General features: G+C 39.4%; 1 protein-coding gene across 1 annotated transcript in view; it reads left to right on the top strand.

Annotated features, from left to right (window-relative positions):
- Positions 1–18,316, top strand: part of LOC131679193 (thioredoxin-2) — a 30,503-nt gene extending 12,187 nt beyond the window's left edge. Inside the window, exon 2 of the mRNA XM_058959847.1 lies at positions 17,617–18,316. Coding sequence (XP_058815830.1) covers positions 17,617–17,916 — 300 coding nt within the window. The 3' untranslated portion in view covers positions 17,917–18,316. The remainder of the gene's footprint in view (positions 1–17,616) is intronic.
- The last annotated feature ends 245 nt before the right edge of the window (positions 18,317–18,561 follow it).

Raw genomic sequence — 18,561 nt, 5'->3', positions numbered from 1 at the left:
CATCATAAACATGGGTAACGTTTGAAAGGGGGTGTTCAGTAGTAGCCGTTTTAGATCCGATTTTCTTTCACTGCAAACATTACATTGCAACAACACGGTTTTATGCCTAAATGATCGACAACGACCAACCTGCTCTCGTTTACAACATATGTACTCGATGGATTTACTGACGGATTGGGAACCGATGCTATTCACATGGATCGGTTCGGCCTTCGACAAAATTAACCATGATGTCGCAATAGCGAAGCTGGACAAACTCGGTATTCATGGACAACTTCTGCGTTGGTTCCTCGATGGAAGGCAATTCCAAATCAGCATTAAGGACTGCCTATCTGCACCATTCTTCACTACATCCGGCATCTCAATAGGTAGCCATCTCGGTCCATTAATTTTCCTCCTCTACTTTAATGACATCAATATTAAATTACAAGGACCCCGCCTTTCTTTCGCCCATGATATGAAAATTTTTCGACAAATACGGGATAAAACCGATTCCGAGTTTCTTCAGAGTGAACTGGAGAGCTTTAGTACGTGGTGTGATCTAAACAGAATGGTTTTACATCCGAGTAAATGCTCAATCGTTACGTTCACTCGGAAACGCTATCCGATTCAGTTTAACTACCATTTATTCGACTCGAGCATTCCAAGACACTCTCACGTCAAGAGTGGTGGAGTCATCATGGATGCAGCACCACACACTTCATACTTCGTGGATGAGGCATGAAGACAATAAAGATAAAACAACCCAATGCAAGAGCATGGGAGGTATGAGCCTAGAAGCGACCGGGCCCACTATATGTTGGATACTGTCAACGTCTGTACATCAACATACGGATGCCACCCTCTGGATAAGAATGATCGACCCGCGCGAAATTAAAATTTTGTGATTTGTTTCTCGCATCAATAAAAATATTATATATGCAATTCCATATTAATTTTAGTGGTTTTAAAATAGGTTATATGAGGGAAAAAGCGAAAAAATGCTAATTTTCAATAAAATTGCTTTTGGTTCACTTCAATCCATTTTTGGGTTTATTAATATTTCTTGGATCTTCAAATTTTAAAGGTGTATGAAATGACACCCATACTGATGGTGGTTCTCGCTATTTTGTGGTAACCGGAAGTCGCCATCTTGGAATTCAAAATGGCGGTAATGGTCAATTTTCGGTGTCTGCTGATCATCCTCTTTCAAATGACACCCATATTGATGGTTCTCACTATTTTGTGGTAACCGGAAGTCGCCATCTTAGATTTCAAAATGGCGGTGGTGGTCAATTTTCGGTGTCTGCTCACCATCCCCTTTCAAATGACACCCATATTGATGGTGGTTCTCACTATTTTGTGGTAACCGGAAGTCGCCATTTTGGATTTCAAAATGGCGGAAATGGTCAATTTTCGGTGTCTGCTGATCATCCTCTTTCAAATGACACCCATATTGATGGTGGTTCTCACTATTTTATGGTAACCGGAAGTCGCCATCTTGGATTTCAAAATGGCGGCAATCGTCAATTTTCGATGCCTATTGACCTATACGGATCCTATATTACACGATTTCTAAGGCATCGAAAAATTTAATAAAATTTCATTTCCCACAAGCAGAGGTGGGAAAAAACCGGTTTAGTACCGGTACGGAAAACCAAATTTTCACACGATTTTGTGTTTCCTTTACATCGTGTGCGGTCTTACCGCTTGTTGTGTTTCAACGAGACACGAAAACCAAACCGAGTTTCGTTTACACAGTACCGTGGTATGGTTTTGATTTTCGTTTACCGGTGCACGAGTATGGAACGAAACACGAGAATACCGAAACCAAACTTCGGCTGTGTTGCGGTTGTGTATTCGGGTTGATGTTTATCGGCTATGCTAGTGCTGCCAGCATTTTTATTAGAAATTCAGTGCATATTTATTTTAGATATATGTAATGTCAGGTATTTTTTCGGTAATTGAAAAATTGTTCTGAGACATCTTCCATGTACAACAAAAATGTTCCTCGACGTTTTGGAAGAAAATAAATGACTTACCTTAACTCAATATTACGGCATATTCATGATGATTTATCATCAGGAACTTTGCAATATGGGTAGGTTCACATTCGTTTTCGAGCTCTCCATCGAGACAGAGGTTGTTTTTTTTCTAGTCCGTAGTGCTGTGTGAGGCGATAAAGAATAGTTTTAATCCGCATTCAAGGTTATTTTGCCAGTTCGGTTCGGTCCTCAGTCTTTTGTTCGCGTGTGAGGATTAAACAATAGCCAGCTGTATAAGCTGGATCGGTTCGTCGTTGGACACCAGTTTAAAGCTAAGTGGTTTTTGTCTTTTGTAACACATTTATTGCTTTCTTCCGTCTGCGCGGGCGCTGACCCCGTGCGTTGACGTTTTCTATGGTTCCCTCTCCGGATGGTCAAATGGAAGTTGAATCGGGTTCAACTTCTAAGGCTCCCCCCCGGCCCAAATGCTATCCAGAACTCTCAACTGGTCCATTTGTGGTCTTCTTTCGGCCCAAGACTAAATCACTGAATCTTCTTCAGATTTCTAGAGACCTGACGGAACGGTTCTCGGCTGTGACCGAAATTTCAAAGGTCCGCTCGGACAAGATAAGGGTGTTGCTAGCCAACTCAAAGCAGGCAAACGATATTGCTTGCTGTGAGCACTTTACGCGGGATTATAACGTGTATATTCCGGCTGTAAGAGTACAATCCGAAGGCGTCGTAACCGATGAGAGTTTGACGTGCGAGGATCTGCTGAAGTACGGGGTTGGCCGATTCAGAGACCGCTTACTTCAGCCAGTTAAAATACTTGAGTGCAAACGTTTGCACTCAGTAGTAGTTGCGGGGGATGGTTCAAAAACGTACCCCCAATCAAACTCTTATCGGGTGACCTTCGCTGGTACCGCTTTGCCAAATTTCGTCCTCTTGCACAAGGTTCGTCTGCCTGTGCGTCTGTTTGTGCCGCGGGTCATGAATTGCACAAAGTGTAAACAACTGGGTCACACAGCCACCCATTGTAGCAACAAGGCCCGCTGTGGAAAATGCGGGGAGAATCATCTAGATGATTCGTGCAGTAGGCAAGCCGAAAAGTGTCCTTACTGTGCGGAGAGTCTGCATGATATCTCGGCATGTCCCGCGTACAAACTACGCGGGGATAAACTGAAACGTTCCCTTGCGGGACGATCCAAACATTCTTTCGCAGAAATGTTAAAGAATGCTACGCCACCATCCTCAGCAAACATCTATACTCACTTGCCTCCTGACGAGGGCGAGGCTGGTAACCCACAAGAGGGAACATCTACTAGGGTGCCTAGAATTTATAGGAAGAGGAGGAACACTTCCTCTCGTAAAGTTCCTTGTAAAGGCCAGAAGGTGTCCCTTGAGGGGGCTCCGAAAGTCACATCTATTGGAAGTGTTGCAACCAAACCGAAGCAATTAGCTCCTGGTCTCGGAGGATTAAGCTCAGAGAAGGAGTTCCCAGCACTTCCAGGAACATCAAAAATCCCAAGTGTTCCTTTGTTTCAGTTCGAGAGTAATCACAGCACTGGAATTATAAAACTCTCAGACATAGTGGACTGGATAATAAAAACTTTCAATATTACTGATCCTATTAAAAGTCTTATGTTAGCTTTTCTCCCTACAGTGAGAACATTTTTGAAGCAGTTGACTGCTAAATGGCCCCTCCTCTCAGCGATTGTATCCTTCGATGGCTAACTCATCGAACGAGGTCACGGATTTGATCACTGTTCTACAGTGGAATTGCAGAAGTATCATCCCGAAAATCGATTCCTTCAAAATTTTAATAAATAATTTGAGTTGCGATGCATTTGCATTATGTGAAACTTGGTTAACTTCCGACATAGAACTCAACTTCCACGACTTTAATATTATTCGCCTGGATCGAGACACCCCCTATGGAGGAGTGCTTTTGGGGATCAAAAAGTGCTATTCCTTCTACAGAATTAACCTTCCCTCGATAACAGGTATTGAAGTTGTCGCTTGTCAAGTAACAACCAAAGGCAAAAGCCTTTGCATAGCTTCCATATATATTCCCCCCAACACCGCGGTTGGGCACCGACGGCTACAAGACATCTTAGAATCCCTGCCAGCACCGCGATTAGTTTTAGGAGACTTTAACTCTCACGGTACAGCATGGGGTTGCCTCTATGATGATAACCGGTCTTCCTTAATTCAGGATCTTTGCGATAACTTCAATTTGACAATTTTAAACACGGGTGAAATGACACGGATTCCTGCTCCTCCAGCGCGCCCGAGCGCCTTAGACTTGTCCCTTTGCTCAACATCGCTGCGGTTAAATTGCACGTGGAAGGTAATTCCTGATCCCCACGGCAGCGACCATCTGCCGATTGTAGTCTCAATCAATAACGGTTCAAGGCCATTGAAATCAATCAATATTTCGTATGACCTCACACGAAATATCGATTGGAAGAGCTATGCTGCCGCGATATCCGACAACATCGAATCTACCCAAGAACTTCCTCCGGAGGAAGAGTACAGCTTTTTGGCTGGCTTGATTCTCGACAGCGCGAATCAAGCTCAGACTAGGCCAGTACCCGGCGCGAACATACAAAAACGTTCTCCCAATCCCTGGTGGGATAAAGAGTGCTCAGACGTGTACGCAGAGAAGGCCGCCGCGTTTAAGACCTTCCGGAACGACGGGTTACCCGCCAGTTTTCGACAGTACGCGACGTTAGACAAGCGAATGAAGAGTTTGATGAAAGCCAAAAAACGCGATTATTGGCGCCGGTTCGTCGACGGATTAACGAGAGAAACATCGATGAGCACTCTTTGGAGAACAGCCCGACGTATGCGAAATCGAAACAGTACTAATGAGAGCGTGGAATATTCAAACCGTTGGATATTCGATTTCGCCAAGAAGGTTTGTCCGGATTCCGTCCCGGCACAGAAGATTTACCGCGCCGCGTCTCCTCACGATAGCGCGAACGAAACACCTTTTTCGATGGTGGAGTTCTCACTTGCTCTCTTGTCGTGTAACAATAAAGCTCCGGGGCCAGACAGAATCAAATTCAACTTGTTGAAGAATCTGCCTGACTCTGCCAAGAGACGCTTGTTGAACTTATTTAATAAGTTTCTCGAGGCTAACATTGTCCCACTCGATTGGAGACAAGTGAAGGTCATCGCCATCCAAAAACCAGGAAAACCAGCCTCCGACCACAATTCGTACCGTCCGATCGCAATGCTATCTTGTATCCGGAAGTTGTTCGAGAAAATGATCCTATCCCGCCTCGACAATTGGGTCGAAGCAAATGGCTTACTGTCAGATACACAATTTGGCTTTCGCAAAGGCAAAGGGACGAACGATTGTCTTGCGTTGCTCTCAACTGAAATTCAAATGGCCTATGCTAGCAAAGAGCAGATGGCATCAGTGTTCCTAGATATTAAGGGGGCTTTTGATTCAGTTTCGATCAACATTCTTTCAGAGAAGCTGCACCAGCATGGTCTTTCAGCGACTTTAAACAACTTTTTACTAAACTTGTTGTCGGAAAAGCACATGCATTTTTCGCATGGTGACTTATCGACATCACGATTTAGCTACATGGGCCTTCCCCAGGGCTCATGTCTAAGCCCCCTTTTATACAATTTCTATGTCAACGACATTGATGAATGTCTTGACAATTCCTGCACGTTAAGGCAACTTGCAGACGATGGCGTGGTGTCTGTTACGGGACCCAAAGCTGTCGATCTACAAGGACCATTACAGAATACCCTGGACAATTTGTCTGCTTGGGCTATTAAGCTGGGTATCGAATTCTCCACGGAGAAAACTGAGCTAGTTGTATTTTCAAGGAAGCGTGAACCAGCACAACTACAGCTTCTATTAATGGGTCAAACTATCGCTCAGGTCTTCACAGTAAAATATCTAGGGGTCTGGTTCGACTCGAAAGGTACTTGGGGATGCCATATTCGGTATCTGAAACAGAAATGCCAACAAAGGATCAACTTTCTTCGTACAATAACCGGAACATGGTGGGGTGCCCACCCAGGAGACCTAATTAGGTTGTATCAAACAACGATACTGTCGGTAATGGAATACGGATGCTTCTGCTTTCGCTCCGCCACGAACATACATTTCATCAAACTCGAAAGAATTCAGTATCGTTGTTTGCGTATCGCCTTAGGGTGCATGCAGTCGACCCATACGATGAGTCTCGAAGTGCTGTCGGGCGTTCTCCCGTTGAAAAATCGATTTTGGGAACTCTCATATCGATTGCTCATTCGATGCGATATCTTGAACCCGGTCGTGATTGAAAATTTCGAAAGGCTTGTTGAACTCAATTCTCAGACCCGTTTCATGTCCCTGTACTTTGACTACATGGCGCAGAATATTAACCCTTCTTCTTACAATCCCAACCGTGTGCATTTCATAAATACTTCTGAATCTACTGTTTTCTTCGACACATCCATGAAAGACGAGATTAGTGGAATTCCGGACCACATACGCCCACAAGTGGTTCCAAACATTTTTTATAATAAATTCCGAGAAGTCGACTGTTCTAAGATGTTTTATACTGACGGATCAAACCTCGAAGGATCCACTGGCTTCGGTATTTTCAATCAAAAGTTCACCGCCTCCTACAAACTCAGTGACCCTGCTTCAGTTTACGCCGCAGAACTAGCTGCCATTCAGTATACCCTTGGAGTCATTGAAACATTACCCGCAGACCATTACTTCATCGTTTCGGATAGCCTCAGTTCCATTGACGCTATTCGCTCGATGAAACAAGGCAAGCACTCCTCGTATTTTTTGGGGAAAATACGGGAGCTACTGAGTGCTTTATCTGACAACTCTTTCCAGATTACCTTGGTATGGGTCCCTTCTCATTGCTCCATTCCGGGCAATGAGAAGGCAGACTCCTTAGCTAAGGTGGGTGCCTTAGAAGGAGACGTTTACGAAAGACCAATTTGCTTCAGCGAATTTTTCAGTATTACTCATCAGAGAACCCTCGAAAGTTGGCAAACTTCGTGGAGCAGTGGAGAGCTGGGAAGGTGGCTACATTCGATAATCCCTAAGGTATCGACGAAACCTTGGTTCAAGGGGATGGATGTGGGTCGTGACTTCATTCGTGTGATGTCCCGACTCATGGCAAACCATTACACGCTGGATGCACATCTCCGGCGTATTGGGCTCGTGGATAGTGGTATCTGCGCTTGTGGCGACGGCTATCACGACATCGAGCACATTGTCTGGGCGTGCACCGAGTACAGTTCCGCTAGGTCTCGGCTAATGGATACCCTGCGGGCCCGAGGAAGACCAACCAACGTCCCGGTTCGAGATGTGCTGGCAAGCCGCGATGTTCTCTATATGTCCCTTATATACACCTTTGTGAAAACCATCAATATACAAGTCTAACTGCCCCTTGTTATCTCCTTATCATTCTCAGAACGCTCTTCCACCTGTATCAAACCATCTGTATCGAATGAGCCAACAAACACGGGACCTACGGCACGAACATAACACGCTTAACTCGAAATGTAGCCGATCCACATCTGAGCCGTACTACGAAATCGTCTTGAAAAACCCCTGCCATCTTGAGGAGGACCACCCGGCGTCCCAGTACATGATTCCCCTGATGAAGGCCACCCGAGTTTGTAATCCATCCGTTGATCTCACGATGCCTGAAACTGAAATAATTTTCTCTCCCTGCCATCTTTGTCTACCCTCCCTCCCCTGACTCTTATACCCAGAAGTAACACCCCTACCCCCCCCCCCCAATATCATCACGAAGCATTTAGCTCTTCTTGTCTCTTCTAGTTTTAACTATTATATTATATAATCTCGTTGAAATTGCCCAACTCTACTACCCACAAAAATAACTATAATTACGAATCTTTACAAAATTCAATCATGCCCTCTAGTTATGCCTAGTTTTAAGTTAGTCGTAAAAAATTGTCCCCCTTAATTAAACATTATTTGCTCCAATAATCTCACTGATAAAAATGTCAAACCATATTGCCACAAAAACTAAATGACCCCCCTAATCTTACGAAAACAATATTATCCCCTTGTGTAGATATATAAGATAGCTATAAAATCGCATTAGTTTCATTTTTAAAAAATCAATATGTAATCCCCTAGTTTTAAGCAATTTAAAATGTAAAACAAAACAAAATTGGCACCTTTAAGCTAACGCAACGTGCCTTATCAAATAAACGATTTGAATAAATATGGGTAGGTTTGGTATGGGGAACTGCCCAAAAATCGAAAGTAAAAGGAAGCCTTCGCTATTTTTATATGAGAGACTGAGAGCAAAAGTGGATTAAAATTTTGTTCAAAGCAAAAGTGGGTTAAAATATTCCCTTAGATCCGAAATGGAATATTTATCAACACTTCAGGCAAAACCGGGTCAAATATCATTTAGCGCAAAAATTGTTCGACAAAATTTTCAGAGCAAGAATGGTATAGAATATTAACTCATTTTTGCGGTACGAAAATAATACATAGGTTCATAACAGGTGTTCAGAATATTTCTTATTCGAACTTGTGAACAGAAATCGTAAGATTTTGGATCCGTATAGGTCAGCAGACACCGAAAATTGACCATTACCTCAATTTTAAAATCCAAGACGGCGACTTCCGGTTACCACAAAATAGTGAGAACCACCATCAATATGGGTGTCATTTGAAAGGATATGGTCAGCAGACACCGAAAATTGACCATTGGCGCCATTTTGAAATCCAAGATGGCGACTTCCGGTTACCACAAAATAGTGAGAACCACCATCAATATGGGTGTCATTTTAAAAGATATGGTCAGCAGAACCGAAAATCGACCATTACCGCCATTTTGAAATCCAAGATGGCGACTTCCGGTTACCACAAAATAGTGAGAACCACCATCAATATGGGTGTCATTTGAAAGGATATGGTCAGCAGACACCGAAAATTGACCATTACCGCCATTTGGAATCCAAGATGGCGACTTCCGGTTACCACAAAATAGTGAGAACCACCATCAATATGGGTGTCATTTTAAAAGATATGGTCAGCAGAACCGAAAATCGACCATTACCGCCATTTTGAAATCCAAGATAAAATATATAAAGATTTCTTTTTTCATCGATCACCTTAGATTTAATCATCCATCTTCGGGATTCCTTTGAAAGTTTAGTACCTTGGAATTTCAAATATTGCATATTTTTATGTTTAATTGTTTTCATTGATTTCAGTGATTTCAATGATTTGATTGGTTTGATTGATTTGATTGATTTGATTGATTTGATTGATTTGATTGATTTGATTGATTTGATTGATTTGATTGATTTGATTGATCGCATTGATTGCATTGATCGCATTGATTTCATTGTTTTTATTGATATCTTTGAAGTCATTAATTTCAATTTCAACATTGTTACATTAGCATCAACGACTTTCCCGAATCAAACATATCTACATTTATCGGTTTCATACGATTATTCGCCAAGAAAGGTAGCCATTTTGAATTTCGTGTCCGTTATCTTGGTTTTTATTGTAGTAAAGAACATCAATTGTGAAACGTTAACAATCGCCCAGAACCTAACATTTCGATATTGCCCCATCGACTCTCAACAACTAACCTTATTCAATTCAGTTGTTCAGTTGTTTATTCGGCAGCACTGCACATGAATTTACTGCTTCTTCTTTCAACCGAAGCACCGCGTACAGAAAAAAACCAGGTTCGGTTTTCTAAAGCCGAACCGATACCGCTGTTTAGAATACATTAACACGAGTTGAAAATCGTGCACACATGTAAACGGTGCTGAGTGACTCGGTTTGGTTTTCAAAACCGACACTCGGTCGAGGTTGTCATTTCGTTTACCGTGTGAACGAAATCAAAACCGCACACGATGTGGATCGCTCGTTTACACGTGTTGAGACTTTGAGCACCATACCAGTGACTGTACGTACCGGTTGGTTTTCTTACCCACCTCTGCCCACAAGTCCGAATAAGAAAATTCTGATTCTTTTCTTAGCGCAAAAATGGGTGAATATTCTATACCAGTCTTGCCCTGAAAATTTTGTCGAACCATTTTTGCGCGAATTAATATTTGATCCACTTTTGCCTGAGGTGTGATGACTATACCATTTCTGATCTAACAGAATATTTTAACCCACTTTTGCTCTGAACAAAATTTTAACCCACTCTTACTCTCAGCCTCTCAATTCATATTCAACCTCCTTCGGTTGATCCTCTCAAATGAAAAGATCCGCTTTCAATTTAACCAGTGAGCACCAGTCAAATGAGATCCGGGTAAACCTAAGACAAAAAAAGACAAATCTTGAGGGTTTTTTCAAAACGTCATATCTGCAATGAGTTACTCTGTGTACTTTCTCTTTCGAGAAAGGCGTCACCATAACACTTTTCACTTATTTTACAGTACAGATCGAAAGACGGTGGTTTTACCTAGCATATTATGCAAAGAGCTGAGGGATAAATCTTGAGCGTTTTTTCAAAACGTATCTGCAATGAGTTACTCTCTGTTTATACTTTCTCTTTCGATTTTTACGGCGTCACTATAACACTTTTCACTTATTTTACAGTACAGATCGAAAGACGGTGGTTTTAACTAGCATATTATGCAAAGAGCTGAGAGATAAATGTTAAAGTGATCGAATTATTAACAGAAGAGAAAGTAAACAAAGAGAGTAACTCATTGCAGATATGACGTTTTGAAAAAACGCTCAAGAAATGGCTTCGTATTTTTGGTTATCATGCCTTTCTTGTGCCAGATGACAGATGAGTGTATGCAGCTAGCGAGGTTGGCAGTGCAGCAAATTTATTTGTCATATTTAGATATGTTGCTATGATACACATAATAGTGACCGCTTTATTAACACACATTTCACCAACATTTATCTAGTACTAATCAATTCAACATTTATATCACATACTACATGTTTATAGCAAATTTGGCCAGCATAACAGCCTATTCATCAGAATCAAATTTGCCACAAAAATTGAAATAGAGATGAATGTGCTACCAAAATACAGAAATATAGAAAATCGTGTTAGGGCATGTTCAGGAGCGTTTTATTTTATATAGGAGTTTCAAAGTAGAACTGGAACTGTAACATTCACATCCCTAGCAAAGCGTTTTGTTTTATTATTTCGAACAGTTTTGTTTCAAAATTTAAAACTGTTATACGACGCCGTTCTATTTGTTGCTGAATTTAAAACACGTTTAGAACTGTGTTTTAAATACATGCAAAGTTTTCAGCAGTGACACTCCGAACAGATAGACTAGGGGAAAAATAAATTTGAATACAGTAACGCTAAAGGCATGGCGAGACATGAATTTCAAACTGAATAAAACATCCGCTAAAACTGCTGCTGGAGACAGCAAGTTCTAGTTTTAAAATTTTCAGTTTTATATTATAGAACTGTCAAAATTATGAATCTAAAACTGAAACTCTCCTGAACATGCTCTTAGGGCATGTTCAGGAGCGTTTTATTGTATATAGGACTTTCAAAGTATAACTGGAACTGAAACATTCACATCCCCAGCATAGCGTTTTGTTTTATTATTTCGAACAGTTTTGTTTCAAAATTTAAAACTTATACGACGCCGTTCTATTTGTTGCTGAATTTAAAACACGTTTAGAACTGTGTTTTAAATACAGCACAGACACTTAGTACCGATAGACTGCGGAAAAAAATTTGAATGCAGTAACGCTGAAGGCATGAAGAGACATGAATTTTAAACTGAATAGAACACCCGCTAAAACTGCTGCTGGGGACAGAAAGTTCCAGTTTTAAAATTTTCAGTTTTATATTATAGAACTGTCAAAATTATAAATCTAAAACTGAAACACTCCTGAACATACTCTTACTAGTTGCCTTGTCTTGTCTTAGAAGTAAATGGTCGAACTCGTTAAAGGTCCGAGATGATACATAACGGAAATCGATGGTTAAAGTTATTTTAAATGAAGGCGCAGTTGGTTGAGTGGTAAGCATGACAGCCACCCATCCCAGTTGGTCTGGGTTCAATCCCAGCCGAGGTCGTTGAGATTTTTCTGAGGAGAAAAATCTTCCTTCGGAAGGGAAGTAAAGCCGTTGGTTCCCGGTCCATGAGTTGATGGGTCGATATCGAGTTACTAGTATGTGGCACAAATGTTGGATTGATTAGTTGCAGATACATTTTGGCGAAATGTGAGTTAATTAAACGGTCATTATTATGTGTATTATAGCAACATATCTAGATATGCCAGAAATTGGCTGCACTGCCAACCTCGCTAACTGTATTCAGTCATCTGTCAACAATTATTCAGCAGCGTATAAAAGAGCCAAGAAAACTTAAAATACAGGGACAACTGGTTCAAGATAAAGAGAAAGAAAGGTTCGGAACATTTTTCATTTTTGAGTGCATTTATTTTATACTTGTAAAATTAGGCATGGCCGCCGAGCCCCTGGTAGTAAACATAAACAACCGATCTAGCATCCCGATTCTTTGGTGCACAATGAAAACAGAGAAAAGGCCGGGTTTCACCTCGGATCTTCAGATTCGATTACTTAGGGACACTTCTTATCTTGAAACTATTAATAAAAAGTAATTATTATCAAAACAAAACTTATATTAACAGAAAAACGTCATTTGTTTATTCTTTTCTTTTTCATATCCTCCTGATTTGTCAGCTTTATCGAAAAAAATGACAACCTCGCTCATACATAGAAAAAATGTTCCTACCTGTATCTGTCTTGAGTTGTCTCGTCTTATCATAGCCTTTACCCTGTATGTATTTATTATCTTGGTCGGAGTTATTTTCATGTCAGTGAGTGTTCATTCATATTCATTTGTGAGTGGTTAATTGGAATGGTTCACTTCAATTAGCTGAGACCTTGGTTTTCAATAGAAACTAAACAGGCAAAAACGTCAAATGACCAGAACCTCTTATTCAATTGACAGTGAACTCTGAGTGACTCAAACGAAGACGGCAGCAGAACTCAAATGATATAGCGGTGGTATGCTTACAGTGAAAGACTCGCAGTTTCACTTGAAACGAATATTTTCATTTGAAATTGATATTTTACCGCACTGCTTGGGACATATTAGTTATAAGCACGTATGGATTTGGTTGGTTCAACGAAAGTAATGAACCATCTCTCTGCTTCGTAGAAATTGTTTGTTCTTTGCATTTACACATTGAAAACATGTCTACTGAAAATGTAAAATGGACATAATGGATTTCATCCGAATCGTTTCACGTTCTATTGCAATAATGTTAAAAGTCTCTTTCTTACGACATTTTGCGAAAAAAATAATGTTTTTTTTTGGAATTGCATATGGGAACATTTAAATTTCTCTCCTGTTTGGTAGAATTAATAGATGAATTCTGAACTCTATTGAAAATTGTTGCTCTCAATGAAAAAAGAAAATTCTAGAGAAAATTTTCAATAGGACGTAAGTAACATTGAGAGTGTCTCTTTGTTTACTTTCTCTTTCGTTTATTGCGACGTCATTACAACACTTTGTACTAATTTTCCAGTACATATCGAAAGCCGACGGTTTTTACTAGAATATTATGCAAAGAGTAGAGTAGTAAATGTTGAAATGGCCGAGTAATGAACAGAAGAGAAAGACCTCAAAGAGAATCTCATTGTTACTTACGTCCTATTGAAAATTTTCTCTAGAATTCAAGAATTTCAAAACTTCTAAGCGCAAAAGAGGGATTCCATGAGAAACCGGCCGACCGCAAAATATGACCATCGTCGATTCGAACGAAGCTTTGCAGGTGTGTTCGCTTTATGAATCTCCATGATATTCTCTGGCAATTGGAATATTTTGATACAAGAGTAATTTTTCAAAAGGGCGTAAACGTTTCTACGTGTATTAATTTCAATTTTTTTTTGTTCGATTATTGTATTTTATACAGCAAAACTATCTGAGAATAAGTTACAGGGAATGAATACTTCTGTCCAAAAAAAATATACACTGAAAAAAATGCGTCATTTTTCAAAAAAACAAAAAGTTATGATAAAAATTTAAATTGCGAAAAAACCCATTTTTTTTAATTTTTTATATTTTGTTACCAAAAACCTAAAGAGAAAAGAGACATTTTGATTGTGATTGCATGATGGAGAAAAAATCGGTAAAAAAGTTTTTCTAACAATAACTTCGTACATGTTTTTAAATTTCATACTAATTGACATACAAAATTGTAATTTTATTACAGAATATAATTCTAAGCACCATTTAAAATCAAAATGCATTTAACAAAAATCTTCCAAAATGCGATAGTTTTCGAGATATTTGAAATTTTGCTACTTCAAAAACAATTAATTCGTGTAATTATGCTCTTTTTAAAAGTTATTCGCGTTACCCCATCAAAAAATGTCAAAAATTTAATGTTTATCGTTTTAAAGACGTAAAAGCAACCTTTTTAGTGTATTTGGATCCTGGAGAAGCTTTCAATAAAAAAGTTTTCCTAACAACAACTTTTGACATTATTTATAATTCTTACTATTTGCAGTCAAAAATACAATTTTCTTTTTGAATATGATTCTAAACGCCATTTTAAATCGAAATGCTCTGACCAAAAAATTTCTAAAATGTAGTAGTTCTCGAGATATTTTAACTTTTGTTTTAACAACACAATTATTTTGTTTTATTACGACCTTTTCATAAGTTAGTCGCGTTTCTCCATCAACAATAATAAGTTTTTCGAAAGGCCCGTAAAATTTCGTGCAACTTTCTCTTTGACATCAAAGCGATATTGTAAACCATTTGAAAGTTACATGAAAACAACCAACATATGATTCAGCTATATAGTTTAATCAACAGACCTTATGGTTGAAATATATATTCGATTTAAAATGGCGTTTAGAATCATATTCAAAAAGAAAATTCTATTTTTGACTGCAAATAGTAAGAATTATAAAAAAATGTCGAAAGTTGTTGTTAGGAAAACTTTTTTATTGAAAGCTTCTCCAGGATCCAAATACACTAAAAAAGTTGCTTTTACGTCTTTAAAACGATAAACATTAAATTTTTGACATTTTTTGATGGGGTAACGCGAATAACATAATTACACGAATTAATTGTTTTTGAAGGAACAAAATTTCAAATATCTCGAAAACTATCGCATTTTGGAAGATTTTTGTTAAATGCATTTTTATTTTAAATGGTGCTTAGAATTATATTCTGTAATAGAATTACAATTTTGTATGTCTATTAGTATGAAATTTAAAAACATGTACGAAGTTATTGTTAGGAAAACTCTTTTACCGATTTTTTCTCCACCATGCAATCACATTCAAAATGTTTCTTTTCTCTTTAGGTTTTTGGTAACAAAATATAAAAAATTAAAAAAAATGGGTTTTTTCGCAATTTAAATTTTTATCATAAATATTTGTTTTTTTGAAAAATGACACATTTTTTTCAGTGTATATTTTTTTCAGACAGAAGTATTCATTCCCTGTAATTCGTTCTCAGATAGTTTGCTGTATAAAATACAGTAATCGAACAAAAAAAATTTGAAATTCATGCACGTAGAAACGTTTACGCCCTTTTGAAAAGTTGCTCTTGAGTCAAAATAATCTTATTACCTGTGGAAAATATTTAGTCTTGCATGACGGTGAAACGTGTAAAGTTTCATTGGAATCTAAGATGGTCGGTCACGATTTTAAAGATTTTCGGACGGATCTTCGTGGAATTCCTCAAAATTTAAAAAGCTATCGCTGTTTGAAAGTTCATTTTGGGTCAACTCCAACATCTAAAGAAAGTTAATGGGTACAATGAAATTCACAGTATCTCTGAAATAGGCCCAATAAGGACCGACAAATCGGAAGAAGAGAACATACAAACGGAAACGCCGATTCCTTAGTATAGGGTAGATTTTACAGCTTTTTGTACTGCAATCCACCACACGTATGTTTTGTTTTGGTTATCGTTATTATGATCGCCTGCGAATTTCAGCTTTTCATACAGCGTTTCAATAATTAAAATAATCCTTATTACCCTTCTTTATCTCATGAGTCGTTCTTTCAAATTATATGCCGTTCGATTCAGACGTTTGTTAACTTAATCATTTCTGAATATCGCCAAGTTTTTCAAACGATGATTTGTTGATGCGGCATAACCGAGAGCGAGGCGAGGTGTTCACCGACCCTCCGTCGGAAGCGGCGGCCTCTCGCAAGCAAACCTATGATCCACTCGTTTGCCCGAATGACTCAAACATAGGAGCTATGAATTATTTTAAGGCCGACGTAGACGTAGTACATGACTTGAAGCGATACGCCATAGCCACATTAGGCGTAAATGTAGTAAAATGCGAAACGATTGAGAAATAATATGAAGAATAAACAATATGTAATATTTTAGAATGAATCACGTGCATGAACGAAAATAAAACTTACGCATCATGCCGTATCAAACAACAACAATAATGACTGGTTAGTATCGATATCGAAATTACAAAATTGATAAAAACAAGTACTTATCTTATCAACCCGATCTGTTGATGTTAAGTATCATTTTGGTCAGTTTTCTGCTACTGAATTTCTACAGTCACAAGGTATTCAAATGCAACCGACATCCACCCCGGCACTTATGAACTACATATTGGTCTTGTCATCCTTTTACCATCAATCTGCGTTTTTGTCTCACTCGAATTTCGAAGATATATTTTTCATCACTTGCACACACTTTAAAACTTTGCACAATTACTTAGCTCTTCGGAAGGCGTAACGCCACCCTGCCGGCTCTTATAAATCGTTAAAAATACCATAATTTGTGCACCCGGAACTATTATTCACGGTCACGGAACAAAATTAGCTTGGTTATCTGTTTCGATGCAATGCAATGTTTGATGTAAAATAATCGTTACCAGTTAACCTTTGCATGGTTCCGGCGGGCGTAATAGGAGTTATTTTTTCAAAATATGTTAAGATGATTCTTAAATACCAAGCCGAAAACTCAAATTCCATTCAACGAGCTACGAATTTTGTCCCGCTAAATTGCACCTGGGGCCCAGTGTGCTCCGAAGCAAGCATATTACAAATCCTCAATCGAACACAAGCACATAGATGATGTCATTGTTTTCGATTTTGCTACGCTCACAGTGCCCAGTACGAATTAGAATCGCCACGTCATGCTCATTACTGACCCTGCAGGGAAAGGGATTGTTCCACTTTCAAGCTGGATCGATGATAGAGAATTCAACAGTCATCATTTACTGTTTGTATGTGCCTATACTGCAAAAGAAAAGGGGAGCGTGGGGTGGGATTAATACAAAGCTATTTTATTGATTAGATAAACGTTCTAGTTGAACGATTAGCGTATTTTGTTCAGTTTGTCCATTCCGTTCCCCTAGCTACAATTTGTCATAGTCTAGAAAATCATGCAGCTTTTTGCTTCACTCGCTCCGGAGAATCCGGGTTCAATCCTCAATGTTTACCTGGCTTGATCTCTAGGGTCCAGATGATGGAGTTGCCTCTCTAGCATCGGTGATAGAGTCAGATTTTCATTCATGAATCTCGTCCCTGGATGTTACTATCTTATCCCAATTTGAATTAACCTAATGGTACATTTAGCCAATATAACCCATAAATGCAGGCTCCACTCATCTTCAATTGTCTAATAAAGCCATTTTTTTACTTCTTCCTCCATATCGTAGGCCGACTTTACCACCAGAGTGGAAGCAGCCGGTGACAAGCTGGTCGTGGTGGACTTTTTCGCCACCTGGTGCGGCCCGTGTAAGGTGATTGCCCCCAAGCTGGAGGAACTGCAAAACAAGTACGCCGATAAGATCGTCGTTGTCAAGGTCGATGTGGACGAGTGCGAAGATCTGGCTGCCAAGTACGAGATCTCCAGTATGCCGACATTCCTGTTCATGAAGAACAACACCGTTCTCGATACGTTCTCCGGCGCTAACGCCGAGAAGCTAGAACAGTACATCAGAAAACACACCGAGTAGACAGTGGCAGCACCGTCCCTTAAGGCACTCTTATCGTAAACACATCCCAGTAATCGAGAATACACAATAGCTTGCCTTTGCGATCTACAGCTGCCTTTGGTGATCACCCGGCCAAGCGCGTAATCCAATTTCGCTTTTTTTTAAATTAGTTTAGCTTCTGAACAGGTTTGCGATAAAACACAACAGCAGCAATCGCTTGAGCGATGCGTGTTGTCTCAATGTTTGTTGTGTGGGAAACACACTCACGCCGATAGGCAGTAGCTTAGTCGCAATTTTATTATCTGAAGATGAAACCGATCAAAAATGTTACCAACCTGCCGCGCAGGTATGGACAGCGAACGGAACAAAATTTGCAGCCTGGCGGATACACAAGAATAAAAAACACTATTTGTCCATGTTAGAGTGGTGTTTGGATGCAAAACAAAGCTTACCGAAGTGATATCACAATCCCATTGTTTAATCACAAATGTCTAATAAATTTTATTATATCTAAGATATTTAATATCTTCTCAAGAGGAAGTACAAAAACCATTTCATTTGCTAGCACTTTCAATTTGGTTTGTTATTTGTTATTTATCAATGTGCAATCGGGCTGTCTCAACAACTTATTTCTGCAACCTATGTGCATTAACTGAACACCGTTGC

This window comes from Topomyia yanbarensis, chromosome 2, assembly GCF_030247195.1.
Source record: "Topomyia yanbarensis strain Yona2022 chromosome 2, ASM3024719v1, whole genome shotgun sequence".
Classification (NCBI taxonomy): Eukaryota; Metazoa; Arthropoda; class Insecta; order Diptera; family Culicidae; genus Topomyia; species Topomyia yanbarensis.
Note: the sequence above shows the minus strand (reverse complement) of the source record. Positions and strands in the feature narration are given on the sequence as shown.